This window comes from Streptopelia decaocto (genome assembly GCF_964273445.1).
Source record: "Streptopelia decaocto genome assembly, chromosome: 3".
Taxonomy (NCBI): domain Eukaryota; kingdom Metazoa; phylum Chordata; class Aves; order Columbiformes; family Columbidae; genus Streptopelia; species Streptopelia decaocto.
Genome location: NC_138656.1, coordinates 99,770,807 through 99,786,878, shown reverse-complemented (window position 1 = coordinate 99,786,878; position 16,072 = coordinate 99,770,807). Strand labels below are relative to the sequence as shown.

The window sequence follows — 16,072 nt, the reverse complement described above, 5'->3', positions numbered from 1 at the left end:
GAACTGACTCTGAGTACCTACGTCACCAGGCACCTGTACACCTTAAAACAATCATAGGCAAACGTAGCTAAAGAACCATTAAGAACAGGAAAACCAAAAGGGGCATCAGAAAATGTCTGGGGAAAAAAAAAACCAACAACAAAGAAACCAAACAAACCTACCCCTCCCCCCAAAAAACAACCCACAAAACCAAAAACAAACAAAAACCCACAAAAAAACAAAAGCAAAACAAACAAAAAAACCCACCAAAAAATACCACCAACAAATCCAAATAAACCACCAAACCAGAAAAAGCCTGAGGGACAGCGAGTTAGCAATGGGGGTAAACATGAGATTTCCACTGGCAAGTGTTACAAAGGAGATGCCAAGAAAATCTGACATTTTTTTCAGGAGGACAAAAGCTGGGAGAAAAAAAACAAAACCAATCAAAAATGGACAAGATTAAACCTGGATCCGGAGATGAAAGTGGAAGAGCTGTATCTTTTATTTATGTATGTTTTATGTATGTTTTATTAGTTTAAGTCTTCTTGTTTATCCTAAGGCTATGTATTTCCATTTCTTAAGAAGCTTTTAAGGAGAAATTAACACTTCTCTCCTGTACAATGTTCACCTATATAGCAAATAAAGAAGTACTGAACAAAGAATCAATCAATTATTTTCTCTGGCAGAAGAACAGGAATGATGGACACTGTTCTTTTGAGTAAAAGTGCTACAGTTCAGCTAAGGTACTTAACTGAGACATATAAGTTACCATAATATTCACTCTCCTTTCTGTGGTCACAGAGACAGGCTCCTCCAAAGGGTATGTCTGATCCTAGCTAGACTTTATTATCATCACTTGTTATAATATCACTAGATGCCTCAGTCTTCTAATTATATGAGCAGTTTAGTAGGGTATTCTCATATGCTTTCAGCGAAGAGGCAGAATAAAATCAGGTCCCTGCACAAATTGCAGCAGCTCAGGGTATGAGGTGTTAGAGACCTGCAGACCAGCCCTGGCGCCTGCAGCATTTGCTGCCTCTCTGTGCTGATCCATCATCGCTGTCTCAATTTCAACCACATTTTCAACCGTATTTTCGCTCCTGTCTTTATATGTTTGGGCTTCCACAGCAGAATCTTTACTATTTTACATAGCTTGGCATATGAAAAGTGCATTGATCTGAGCACTCAGGAAAGTCAAGTTCTCTGGGGAAGGATTCTTAATAAAGGTGCATACTTAATTCAGCTATTTTGCCTTCAAACCCAACACAAATGTTTATTAAAACAGCACCCAAATATGTTTGAGCTTCCTGTGTCAGCATCAGTATAGATGATGGACAGAGATATAAAGACTTAAGGGAATAGATATGACTGAAATGAGACAAATAAAGGACTTAAAAGCTGATGAGCTAATAGAAAACTAATCTAAATTTGTTAGGTAAGCATAAAAGAACTAAGGCTTGTTAGTATATTGAATGAAGGCTGGAAAATAATAGATGCTACATTTGAGTACTAAGAATTGAGATGTTTTCACTTTGCTGCTTCCTCTAGAATGCTGAGTACAGATATAATTGCTGTATTAATGATAGCCACTTTCCATGAAGTTTCACGGCAAAGCATTATCCTCTCAACTAAAGAGCTGCATGCCTTTGTTGTTTTTGGAAATCATGTCTTACACTTAGTTTTACAATCAGGATAACAGATCATTCTATATAAAAAAAAAGGGCACATGTAATAAAGAGTATTAGCTTCTAACATCTCATCTTTAGATAGACAATGACCAAAGAAATAGAGGTATTTATTTGTACAGACTGAGAAATGTTTCCATTTGTAAATACTCAAAAAACACTGATATACTAATAGAATCGAGTGTATACTAAAAATGTAGAATGGTCTGTGAACACACTGCAAACCTAAAACATCCAGATAAGAAAGTACCTAAGCTGGATTTAAGACAGAAACATGAAAGGAATTAAGCTCCTCGTGTGTTAAGGATGCATCTTTTTTATTAAATGTTTGCTAGGTTCTCTTTAAGGTGTTGCAACTGTTACAGTTTCATTATACTTAAGTTTTGCATCTAGTTAGTTTATTTTGCAAATTACGTAAACAAAGTTTTTATCTAATATTATATCTGGCATTATGACAGTGCAATTCTTACTTGCCAGTGAAAAACAAAGCAACAAAAATTTACTTCTGTGGCTAGCTGTGCAAGGATGCTGATAACCAGCTCAGTGCTACACTCACACTTTGGTCCCGGTTATGAAAATCCCACCACCACATCACCCACTAAGACTAATGTACCAAACGAATTTGAATTGGCAGAATATATTTCTAGTAGGCAAGACTTTTGGTAACATGGCATTTTTCATCTTGTTCTAAACACCTTAAAGTTGGAGTTATCAGCATATTAGGCTTGTGTTGCATATTCTCAATGTTCCTAACACTTATGAATTCAGCTTTAAAAAAAAATCTCTTGTAAAAAAAAAACAGCTTAAGAAGCCTTTCATTCATGCTTATTAACTTAGACTGGTGAAAAATTGGTATCATATGCCTAACAAAGCAAAAATAGTTCTGTAAAACTGGTTTTGAGTTCTCTCCTACTCCCTTAGCAACAAGATGCAGAGAGATAGTTTGTAGGGTGAGAAGTATGGAAGTCCTAGCCAAATACCACCAACCCATCCAGAAATAAAAAGCTCTGGGAAAGTAAGGTAACTGAATTCTTATGGATAAATACAGAAGCAGGCAGGCAGAGCAGGTCTGAATTCACACAAAACTTCACCTGCCATTAGACCAGTGAGGCAAAGACTGAAGGCTCAAGACTATCGTTGAAAATTCCTGCATCCAGAAATGGAGAAAAGTGTCAGATGTTGGCAGTGGCCCACAGTGAAGGTGACATACCATACAGAGCTGGGTGCTCGGCTACTGCAAACGAGCAGATGCATTCCCATCAGTACAGCTGTGCTGGTTACACCAGCTGAGAGTCTGTGAACACTCAGACTTCATGCAGAGGAATTTGTGAGGTGGAGCATCACCAGCTGGATACAAATCACCCAGTACTGTGTCCCAGAGATGCAGCTGTTGGAGAGATTTGCTCTTTACCAGGAGAGACAGGGTATTTGCCTTAATGCCTCCTCATGCAGTTGCACACTGCCAAAGCAGCTGGGAAATGAAACTAATGGTACACAGATGCAGCAAAAGAACACACCACTTTGGTAGCAGTCAGAAAAACTGCAGTAGCTTTGGTCAGCCAGAACATGCTGTTCAAAGCAACTGGGGATCCTTGGAATGCACTTAGATTGCTTGTAGTGCATTTTGGCCAGATTACAGCAATAAAGTTGTGTGTGCTGGTATTTCTGTCTTTTGCTATATCAACATAACTTCAGTATTCAGCCCTCCACAGATTGCTGGGAAGAGAGAGGGTGAGTGAGGCTGATGAACAGCATGTGCAGTGCAAATCCTGCAACACTGAGTGATCCTGACTCTGCCGTGAAGGGGCTTCCTTTTTCTCCATTGCTCTGCTATACAGAAGGCTCTGATCAAGTTTAAATTACTAACAGGGCGTGCTCCAACTAGGAACCAATTTCCACTTGCAGGCATAAAATGGAAGGAAATAGCATGAAACTAGCAAACAAAATGATTTAACAAAAGTACTGGGAAAGAGAGTTGGATCAAGGATGAGTTTCAAAGCTTGACTGGCCCCGGTTTCAGTTGTACTGAGGGTTGTTCAGTACTTTAAAACACTGCCAACTGTACATTTTGCAGAGGGCACTAACCAAAGACAAAGATCAATAAATTTCCCAAGAGTGGACTGAAGGTGGACAGCCTACTGGAAGCTATATCAATGTGTGGCTGTAACACTACAAACTGCCATAAATTAAAACAGCTGCTATAACAGAATAACAATAAAATGCAATATTGGGGAGGCCTGATTCTGAGTTCCAACATGAGACACCAGCACCTTCTATAACTTATACAAAACACATGAAACTATTAAAGAAAAAAGAGACATGGTTACTACTACTCACACATTCTTCTTCCTGCTGTCTTCATCTTCTTCGTCCACACAGCCATACTGATTGTAAATCACTTCATGATAGAAATGGGCTTTTTCCTTTGTATTTACAGTGTCCAGAGTATTTGTACAGCAGGACAATATGTAACAAGAGAAATTCTGCATTCAAACAGCACTTCTGTCCCCTGCTCCCTGTATTTGTTTTTAATGTGAGAACTGAAAATACTGCATTGAAACAAGTCTCCTTGAAGAGCAACATGAGCCCCAACAGCGAGAGGGTGAGCCGGGGTCACATTCTCATACTCAGTATTCACAAGTATGTTGTCAGGAAATATTTGGGTCTTGAGATGTAGGACAGCAACATGTTGCTTTGGTTCAATACCAACAGTTTCATAGGCAGAGCACTGGAGGTTACTGTGACTCTCCTCCCTGCTGCTCCACAACAATTTAAGTACAAAAACTCAGGTCTTGATTATATTTTTGTTATGAAATAAAGAGGTGAAAGTGGTCAAGCAGTGTCAGATTTCCAAAGTGTTGGGTGTCTGGCTCAAGTGAGGCAGCAACTCTAACAGCACTGGCTTTTTGCTGGGAACTAAGGTGGTTGTTGGTGCTGTTCTCTATTTCTTTTCCTTTCCAATCAGTTGCTGGCTGTCACCGTGACAACGAGAAGCCTGCAACACAGCTGCAAGGAGGGAGAAAGGGAAGCACCCTCCAGCTGAGAGGGGAGAAGTGTGGCAGTGGGTGGGGGGCAAGAACAGAAAAATCATATGGGAAGCTAAAGAGATGCAGTCAGGAAAGAAGAGAAAATAGAAGGCCACAGTGCCTCTTCATTCTGTAAGGCTCATCTATTAGAGGAGGGGATGCTCAACCAAAATGTTTGTCTTCACAAAATTGTATTTAAAATAAAACAAAAAGAAAAATGCCACAGAGATAAAGGGCCTAATTCCCTCTCCTCCTGCCACCTGACACACCGAACCTACTTTAATTGAATTACTTTCAGATTTAGGGGCATGTAAACAAGAGGAGATTCAGTTTGAGACACTGACTGTATCATGGAGGAATAAGAAACAAACACAATGAAGGACAACCACCACTAAAGAAGATGAAGGTAACAGCCAAAGTAAATATGTCTCATTAAAAACACACTTGTTGGAGAGTTCTTACTCTGCTTAAGCACACATTTCCCCTCTGTGTTCCAACCGAATATTCTCTTTGTTCAAATGTAAAGGCATATACCAGGATTACATTTGCTTTCTGTGCTACAGAAACACATAGGAATAAGATTTCATTTCCAAGGTACATTTTCATTAATCAAGTGTTCAATGCTTTCTCAAAAGCATGTAGAAAGTTAACTAATACAGCATCTATAAGCATACTTATTTATAGTTGTAGAAATATAAATCAAAGATCTTTAATAAACCAACAATGTGGAGCTATGGGTAAAGTAAAGCATTGCCTATGAATCACATTACTATAAAATTAATTTTTTCCTTAATACATTTTCAGCATTTACAGCCTTTCCTAACAGTACACATGAATTTGGACTAAAAATTTGGGGCAGAATTCTTTTCCATTCCACTTCCAAAATTATTTTCCAGATTTTTTTTTAAATGTAGTGTCTACCAATGTCTTAATGTTAGAAACTATCACATGAGAACTCCTGAAGACTTCAGTGACATTAAACAACTCCTCACCCATACCATGATGCACAAGTTCTGTAATAGTCCCATATGCTTGTGGATATATTAGCATTTAGAAGATGTAAATAGTTACAGACAGTGGTAGTTAGAAATGACTGGTTCCTACATTGTATATAAACCTAAACTAGAGATTCATACTTACACTTTCAATTGATAGCCCAGTCCTGTGTTTAAAAACCCTCAGTGGGCAGCAGTGAGTTTCTTGAAGAATTTCACACTCACCTTCAGGAAGTTCAGACTTGTTTGTTGTGAAATCAAGAGAGGCGATGACTTGATTGTAGCTGCCTGCTTGACAGACCACTGAAATTGCTTATAATACTGCTATAGGATTCCAGTAGTCTGGAGATGTTTTCTGTAGGTGACTGCCCAAGCTACACCTGCCTCACATGTTTATAATCTATATCACCTGTAGTACACTAAAGAAAGATTTCCAAAAAGAAGTGATCACATGAGCAAGCGCCTCCTTTTAAGCATACATTTGGTTCCTTGGAAGTCAATACGATAAACGTTAAATATACACATGACAAGAATTCTGGACAACTCTTAAATCAGGTGTCACTTTAGAAAGGAAACCTTCTCCTGTTCATGTAGAACAAGATTTAAAAATTTTCTGAAGCAATACTAAATTAGAGAAATTGATTAGGTTGTTCTTAACCTTGCAGTTTAATTCCAGTGATGTAAGTCAACTGACAACAGTGTCCCTGTAAATATGAGAACCACTGGATCTAGATTTTTATTTTAAATTGAGCCTGAGATAACAAATGATTAAATACTTTATCTGAACTCTGAAAATAAGAATGCTTATTTAATCTTATTCCATTTCAGATAGAAACCTGTGGTGATCTTATCTATTAGTAATGTCACTGCATCTATCAACAAATACAAGGTCTGCGGAAAGGATATTCAAGGAGAAAACATCTGAAGTACAAAATTCTTCAGCTATAGCTGTCTAACATCTCTACTTGTTTGTGGCATCTGTCACTGTAACTGGTCCCAAAATGTCAAGTACACTTATGCTGAAGAGGAAACTGGCTGTAGAGGAGAAAGTTGCTTAACCTCATAGACCACTCCCCTTCCAAGTTATTGATTAATCTGTAAGCACCAGGAACATTATGGAAAGGCTTATATTAACAACCTTAACAGAGGTGTCACTGTTGCTACAGCTTTCTGAGGATGACATACGCACAAGAACGCCTGAAGCTGTTGGGAGCTCAGGAAAATCTGCCATTCGCAAACTCAGAGTCACAAATTAATTTCTGCAAGGACAGAGCTAAATCACAGAATGCTATCTCCTATAATTTTATCATGCACAAAGATATTGTTTTAATAACAAACACTGTCATGCAAACTGGCAGAGAATTAAAACCAGAACATCCAAAATTAACTGGGGGAATTCATTAATAGAAATTTTAAAAAGACTTAACTTGACAATCAGAAATACAAAAGATGCAGAAGCAACATATCATCACTGCTTCTTCCTGACCAAACTATTGATAATCAATTTTAAAGTAACAACTCTTACAAATAAGATTTCAATCTGCAAGTCCAGACTATCCTTTCTGGAAGACGAAAGACCCATGCTAAGAGGTCTGAGGAAAGGAAAAGACAGAAACAAGACATACAGGAATAGTTTTAGAAGTTACTGAATGCAAGACAAAAAACCTCTCTCTTTTTTCAGCAAGTTGTAAGAAAAACCTGGATATCTGCACATCAGTCATATTTACTTATTAATGTTATCATTTGAAATATTATTTGGTGCATCTGTGTTGCAAAACACTGACTATAATACTAGGTTAAGAGCTGTACTTTAGCATCTCATTATTTGGAGATGATTATTTAGCATCTTTCATTATTTGGGTGTACCTAATTAAATCCTAAATTAGATATGATTTTCATCTCTAAGTATCCTTAAATAGATTTGTTGTTTGATATTTTTTTTAATGGACTAAAATAGGATGGAAAGAATTTTATTACTTTTTGTTTGCAAATACAGAATCCTCATCCTCAAATTGCCACAGTTCCCTCAATCTGTCTTGTTAAAAGCTTTAAATATTCAGAACACAAGAAGTTACCACAAGGCTCAGGACAGCCAATCTTCCTTTTCATAGTTCTTTCAGATACCAGATTCAGAAAAGTAATTGTATGTGTGCTGTATTAATATATAGGGAAAATAAAAATACAGTTTTGGTACCCTTTTCTTGCAACACAGAGCCTATGAACTCATAGCACTGAGACTCGAGATACAGTTTGAGTTGTGTCAAAAAAAGCCAAACAACAGACAATTTAAAATAAGCCCATTCTGCAGGGACTGAGGGGAAACTTGCAGCTACTTGGCTTTTTCATCAGTGATTAACATTAAAATTACTGTTGATACACAAAAAGCAATGCAAATTTATACATTAGCACTAGTTGGTAACCTAGTTCTAAACAAACAAACAAAACCCCAAACCAACAAAACACAGCCAAACAAAAACAACCCAGACCCTAAACCACAGAAGCAGTCAAATGCAGTTGTTTATCAGAAAACATTTTCTAAGAGACCGACTTTTGGCAATGCCCAAGCTATCAACATACCAAATAACAGGAGTTCTTGGTGGAATGCCGTGGCAGATAAACATTGATGCAATGTTTTAACATATCGGGAAATAAAAAGAGTAGTGGGTAGAAATACAAAGACTATTTTATTTCAACACATGGCCTTGTTGAAACCACAGAAACTGCACACAGTACTGGAGTTTATATTCTTAAAAGAATGCTATGAAAAGGGAGATAAATAAAAGAGCTACAAAAGTGACTTGAGTATTGAAGTAAATATCTTAAAGCCATACACAAGTGAATCTGCTTATCTAATAAAAAAAGATTGATGGTGACTTGATTACTGTGCTGCTTTGTGGGAAGCAAATACTGCTTAATAAAGGCTCTTCACTCAAATGGAAGAAGGGAGAAAAAAAAGCAATTTTCAAATTGCCCCCTTATTTTTTTTTTTAAATAGACTGAGGCCAATTAACTATTAGAATAAATTACCAAGTAGTGGAGCCTCTGCATTTTGAAATGTGCTTTTTTTTTCTTTTTGCAAACACAAACTGCTGAGCTCAATATGGGGTAAGACCTCTCTAACAGGTACAGAAGATTAAATTACATGGTCTAATGATCCCTCTGGTTTGAAGGCTACAAAGAGATGCATAACGCTCAAGTTTCACAACTGGTGCTACCTACCAGTGAAAAAGGTTTGCTGCTGGTGTGAGCTGCTTAAAAATATACTGTGCTTTTGGTGCGGTGAGTGTATCGGTTCTGTCATCTATCACATTCCCAACCACCTGCCAAGAACCTAAGTAGCCAGCACATGATTCACACTGGCATCTCCTTAACAACAAACACAGGTTTAAACATTATTAAGTCTTCCTAAAATGGCTGCCTTAAACCTTAAGTGAATCAAGGCACAACAGACAGATAAGACACCACCTGATTATGCCTTTGCCAATTTTATCTTTTGCCGATCAGTAAGTCCAAACATTTTGGCCATCAGAACCAAACTCAAGAAATGCAGCAGTTTTCAGGAGGTCTGCTAAGGACCCCCACAATGTCCCCATCCTGCACTGACACAGCTCATAATTTCCTGGGGTGCACCTGATTTGAATAAGTTGATTTGCTTGTATGTAAATGGAAATCTCTAAATTCATATTCTCAGCTCGAACCTCTTGCTGCAGCAGTAGCAATTCTTTTTCAGTATTTCCCTTTCTGACAAACAAATAAAAAAAGCAAAAGTCCAAAGGCCAGATACATGTACAACTGCATCGCCTCACGCCAACAAGCAAATTCAACTAAGTGAGGAAGTGTCCCACGCAAGTACCACCTTCCACGTTATTTTAGACTTGCCGGTTCTCAAAAGGTAGAAAAAAAGGCTTTCTTGCTTCATTTTTCCTAGCTAGACTTCTTCTCAGCATGGGAATGGAGCAACCAGACTGGACCCCTCCTCCCAGCTAAAACTTTGCCCCAAAACGTACTCATTAGGAGACGGGATGCAGCGCACGCAGGTTTGCTCTCTTGTTTGCATAAAGGGTTTCACCAAAACTGGGTAGGTTGCTAACCAGATAGTAACAACACAATATTATCAGCTGAATACTGCATTGCAGTTCAAAAATATGAAGGAAAAATGAGTGAGACATTACAAGAACAAAAAGAATGGCATATGAAATTAAAAAATAAAAAATACCCTAAGAATACTTTTCTTTGGATGCTCTTTTTCTTCCAGGTGCCCTCAACTACTGCATATTCCTAAACTCCTGTGCACAGGCTTTTTACTTTCCACAGTCTCCGGTCTGGAATTTGCTCTGCCATGAGTCTAAGAAACACCAAACACCACTTTGGGACTCTACATAAAAGTATGATTTTAATATTAAAACACTTCAGAGAGAAATTATAATCCAGCACACTGTTTTGTGCACAAATAAAATAATTTTATGTGTTATATTCTTCTATTGTAGCTTAGAGTATCCAAGAAGAAACATAGCTGAAGAAATAAAATCAAACAGCTTATCTTTTAGAATAAGGTTACATTTTTAGCATTCATATTTTAATGCAAGATACAGTATTTCCTATTGTTTCACCCGTTTTAAAATAAGAAGCAAGAACTCCACAATTTAACTTCAACGTATGAAACTAAAATGCTAAACAAATGAAAACTAAGCTACTGCTTCCTAGTAAGTTAAGGAACATGTAATTACAGTTTCCTGTGTCCTCCTTCTGTATAGAACACCCTTTTAAACATGATGATGTATTTCTCAGGTAAGTCTTCCTGAAGAAATATTTCTCAATAAATTGATAATAATTAATTATTTTTGATCTCTGATTTAGGAGCTTTAAGCTATGAGGATTTTGAGTTTATGACCAGAATGTGATGGATGATAACCTAGCTATAGCTTTGACATTAAACATTTTTAATGCCCTTGTCAAAAGTGTCTATTGCTAAAAGAAAGTTAGAAATGCATTAACATCTACTGAAGCCAATATTAAAATCACACGAAAAACAAAAGAAGTTCTCTGCATTATTTCCTCCCTTGACTGTTCAATTCCTATTACTGATTTCAGTCAACAGAAGGCTGACATGACCATATCATCACAGCAACTCAGTTCCTCCAGAACAATCAAGGGAATCTTTAAAACGGACACCCAAGTCTAATTTATTATTGTAGGAATGTTGGATAAATTTAATTTTTCATTGTTTTCTTGAAAAACAAGGCAGTCAGATTTTTCTTCTCATTACTACAGGTTCATCAATCACACGCTCACGTGAAGACAACAAACCTGAAAGAGCAGTTTTTCGAACCCCCACCTCTGGGAAAAATATAAAAGTAGTACACAAAGAAGCCAAGATGCTTTAGAAAACCTTAAATCCCAATGCCATGAGTCATTAATACATACATCACAAGGTGACTGTGTAATGTTAAAGGCATAACTGGTCAATTTTTCTGACACAGAGAGAATGATTTGAAAGTATTTGAAAAATTATTTGAAGTGCTAAAAACAACATGCAGAGACAGATGGAGAAAGAGATACCAAAATATTCACACAGGCCTGCTTCGCCTTTTTCTTTTTCCCCTCTTGTTCAGAAGCTAATCTGGACAAGATTCATTTCATTTGACAGTATCAACCATAAGGCAACTACTAATTTAAAGAAGAATAATAGTGGACAAACCTAAACATATTTTAGTGCTGACAAGAAATTATTTTAATTTATAATTGTAGTTAACTTTAACTGTTAAATAACCTATCAAAAACAGTTGATGTCTAAATTAATATTCTACTGACTATTTCATTCTTCCACAGACTAATTTAATGCCATGAAATATCAGCCATGGCAGACCTATTCCTCTTAATAATCTTGTTATATTAATTCAAATAAACATGGATTTGGTTTACTTAATTTATTGAAAAGACATAGCAAATCACACTAATACATAACTAACTGAAAAAATTTAAACTCCAAATATGGTAAGATTATTTTCATGAGACAGGTTTGACAAACAACAAAATTATCATCCTGAGTCAGGTTTCTGTTTGTTTGAATTTCCACAGAATTTATTTCCCTTGCATCTAGGTCCAAAGGCTAGAAAAGACTAGCAAGGCAGTGTTTTGTTACCCAGCATGTACACATCCTTCCATTTTTTAAGAAACACAACAGAAGAGAGTCTGTTGCCCCTCAAAATATACTGTGCAGATAGGATTAGGAGTAAACCAATGCACACTAGACCTGCATTTATACCTTACAGACCTGGTACTTTGGGAATATTACCTGAGTCACTTCCAAACAAAACAGATTTATTTTATATATATAGAATGTTCGCACATACAGACATGCATGTTCTCCTTTTTTTCTTCAATGTCAAAGGCTCTCATTGGAGTTTTTTTACCTTAAAAAAAATTTAAATAAGGGATATACCAGTAAATCTAGGTGAACTAAATAATCCATGGTGTGATTGTCTCAGCTGTTCCTTTTGTATTTCATGAGCACTGCCTGAAATCACAGCCTTCATCCTGCAATAGAAGTTATGTGCATGCTCAAATTAAACACACAAGTAAGTTTGCCATGTACCTCAATCGTGCAGGATTAGCACAGATATCTAATTTTCCAATCCCTATTTAGATAGAACAAATAATAAGAGTCTTAAGCTGCAGCAACAAAGATCTAGCATTAATGGGTACTGAAACAGCAGTGTAAATGGAAAGGGCATGCAAGAAAAATCTCCCTACAGGGAGATTTTTAAGAAAAATTAGGCAAATACCTGGCAAGAATAACATTTATAGTCATATCTACCTTGCAAAGAGAACAGAGATTAAAAGCCTCCAAAGATCATTTTAAACTTAATTTTTCTTGATTGTGTGGTAAACTGTAAAGTCAAGTAACAAACAAACTTAAAAATAAGTCTCCCAAAATTCAAAATACATTTATTAACTGTCAAAAAAATTCCAAAACCTGCTCTTCCTGAACACTGTGACTGGGATCAGCTAAGAGACATCACCATCAAACAGTCAATACTGTCACTAAGCAACACCAAAACACTATTATTGCTATCACGGTTGAGTACATTTGTTTTGAAATACTAGAGCAAAAGATTAAATCTAAAAAATTAGCAAATAAAGCCACTGGTCAATAATCTATCCGTTGTAAAACCAAACAAATATTTATATGACCCTAAAAATGAACAACATAACACAATCCTAAATTCTGTTCTACTTTACAGCTATGCAATATCTCAACATCTAATATGCACACATTAATTTATTCACAGATTTTAAACAGAAGCTGAGTAAATTTCACAGAATCGCAGAATGTTAGAGATTGGTAGGGACCTCAAAAGATCACCTAGTCCAATCCCCCTGCCGGAGCAGGAACACCTAGATGAGGTTACACAGGAACATGTCCAGGTGGGTTTTGAATGTCTCCAGAGTAGGAGACTCCACAACCCCCCTGGGCAGCCTGTTCCAGTGTTCTGTTACGCTCACTGAGAAGAAGTTTCTTCTCAAATTTAAGTGGAACCTCTTGTGTTCCTGTTTGAACCCATTACCCCTTGTCCTATCATTGGTTGTCACCGAGAAGAGCCTGGCTCCATCCTCATGACATTCACCCTTTACATTAATGTTTACAAATATAAGGTCACCCCCCAGTCTCCTCTTCTCCAAGCTAAAGAGCCCCAGCTCCCTCAGCCTTTCCTCATAAGGGAGATGCTCTACTCCCTTAATCATCTTTGTTGCCCTGCGCTGGACTCCAGCAGTTTCCTGTCCTTGAACTGAGGGGCCCAAAACTGGACACAATATTCCAGGTGTGGTCTTGCCAGGGCAGAGCAGAGGGGAAGGAGAACCTCTCTCGATCTACTAACCACCCCCTTCTAATACACCTCAGGATGCCATTGGCCTTCCTGGCCACAAGGACACAGTGCTGGCTCTTGGTCGTCCTGCTGTGCACCAGGACCCCCATGTCCCTTTCCCCTACACTGCTCTCTAATAGGTCATTCCCCAACTTATACTGGAACCTGGGGTTGTTCCTACCCAGATGCAAGACTCTACACTTTCCCTTGTTATATTTCATTAAATTTTTCCCCGCCCAAATTTGCCCCAGAAGTTCTGGGCTGATACCTTAGTAATGATATATCTCAGTTGCAGTTGTGTTCAGAGGCCTATATTCTAGTGTTTTATTTAGAAGTCACTTAAGTCCCTGTACAAAAGTGAATGTTATAGGTCTATTTACCTACAAAGTATTATGATACTTCATTTAGTCTTATTAGCAAAGCACAGAAGAGGGAGAGTGTTCCTCTAGTATCTGAAAGGAGATCACATCAAAGAATAAACAGAGATTATATGGCAAGGAGGGAGAGAAGCAGCTTGAATACAACATGCTGGGAAACAGAAGCTTGGTGAACTGTCCAAAGAGAACTGTGTAATTAAACAAATTTAAGGATAGATTAGAAACAGACTCTGCATTCCGAACATGAATACTATCTAACATAAAGAAAAAAGCACAACCTGGAAACTGCATGAGAACACCTTCCTATCCATAATCCCAACAGTATGAAGATCTACTGTTATGTTGCACCGATAGTTACTTCTTCCCCAAGCCCAAAAATGTCTGTAAATTATTTCACACTTAAAATATTCTTGATGTGCCACCAGTCATGCTGTACTTTGCTTCAGCCTCTTGAGCTACTTTGACAGTTTTCAGATTCTGAATGGAGCTCAGAATAGAGTGCAGACGCAATTTCCGAGCTGAACATTCACCCCATGGATACTGTTTTCAAAGGCAAGGAGCATCTGCCTTTCTGTATCTGCAGGCTATATCTCAAGTTTTCCTTACATTTAGGCAGCCTCTAGGCTGAAATAGATACAGTAGTTTAATAAACACTGCTTATCAAATGTTTTACTTCAGCAGGCTCACCTGGATTATTTTCTTTGCCGTAGAGTGCCCTTAGCAGCAAATGACAGTGACACACAACTTTGGACAAATATACATTCACAGGAACATAGCAACTGAAGAAACTAAATTAATTTGTCTTATCTGAGCTTAGGACTTCCTTCCAAGACAGAAAGAATCAACTTAATTCTGGCAACGTCTTTCAGAAAACCATGTTTTGAATGGAGGTCAACTTAGAGCCCACTTCTTTACAGATCCTGTGCTGTTTCTCTTGCACCCTTTGACAACACTAAATAATGGTTCTGAAATTACCTGGTCACAGTTTCTCAGAGAGCCTTTCAACACTAAAGGATTGGTATCTCCACCCCATCAACTCCAATTAAGTAAACATCTGTTCTAATTGGGAGAGTTAAATTTGAAAGGTTAAGTCTTTGCTCAATTCCTCAGAACATCAGGAATACAACTTATTAAAACAAATTCATCTAACATTTACTCTTAAAAATAATATGACTGTAAGCAGGCATAATATGGATATACACATGGCACTTGAGTGGCAGGAGCTGAAGACTTTATCTGCAGTTACACTTCATGAAACTTCAGTAAGACCAGTGGCACTATGTGGCTGTAACCAGACAAACGTTGAATCTGGTCTCCAAACTCTAAGAACGGAAATGAACACATAGGGATGTACATCCTCATTTTGCTTATGTTGCAAAACAGTGACACCCACTGGCAGCAATAGTTTAAATACGTATTTGTTGCAATATGGATCGCTACCTGATAAGAGTTGCTAAGAAGCTTCTCTTGAGAAAAAAATCATCATAGTAACAACCATCCAGACTTACCTGTTGAGTCAGCACTACTGTCTGAGTTTTCGGAAACTGAAATACTAACAGCATCTGGAGTAACTGAGACGTAACCCTCCGGAGGAAGATTCACTGTGTACACTCTCCTTGGAGACAGAACCGTATTGTCACTACCTACAAAATAGAAAAAAAAAAAAAGTGTCTGGCTATTGATCTAAGTATAGATTTTTCTCAAACACTTTCTCAACTATAGCAATGATAGGAAGTGGTCTCAAAAATCCTTATAGAGGAAAAAGACATGAGAGAAAGTTATGTGTGGAGCACTGAAATTATCTTGCAACCAAGAAAATTGCACCAAGCTACAAATAAACAAATACTCCACAGGTTAGTTCTTTCCAGGAGAAACACTTTTTTCCCCTTGCGTCAGACAACTCTTCTGCCTTAACTTCAAATAAAGCTTCTCCTTACAGCAAGTTTCAAGAGACCCTCTACACATTTTTCCCCATTCAGCATGAGCAGACACTATTCCGTTAAGAACTGTTTCATAAAAGATGGATAGATAGAGATACAAGCTCATTACAAAGTGACAGAAGTAATAGAATCATAGGACTCTGGTTTGTCCATTTGCAGTGCTTTTAAACATAGCCCATGCTGTTCTGAAGAGCACAAA

At 37.5% G+C, this 16,072-nt stretch overlaps 1 protein-coding gene across 1 annotated transcript in view; it reads right to left on the bottom strand.

The window, feature by feature from the left end:
- The window catches only part of ERICH1 (glutamate rich 1), a 68,124-nt gene that overhangs the window by 24,281 nt on the left and 27,771 nt on the right, over positions 1 to 16,072 (bottom strand). The window contains exon 3 of the mRNA XM_082047444.1: positions 15,442 to 15,576. Within this exon, the coding sequence (XP_081903570.1) occupies positions 15,442 to 15,576 (135 nt within the window). The remainder of the gene's footprint in view (positions 1 to 15,441; positions 15,577 to 16,072) is intronic.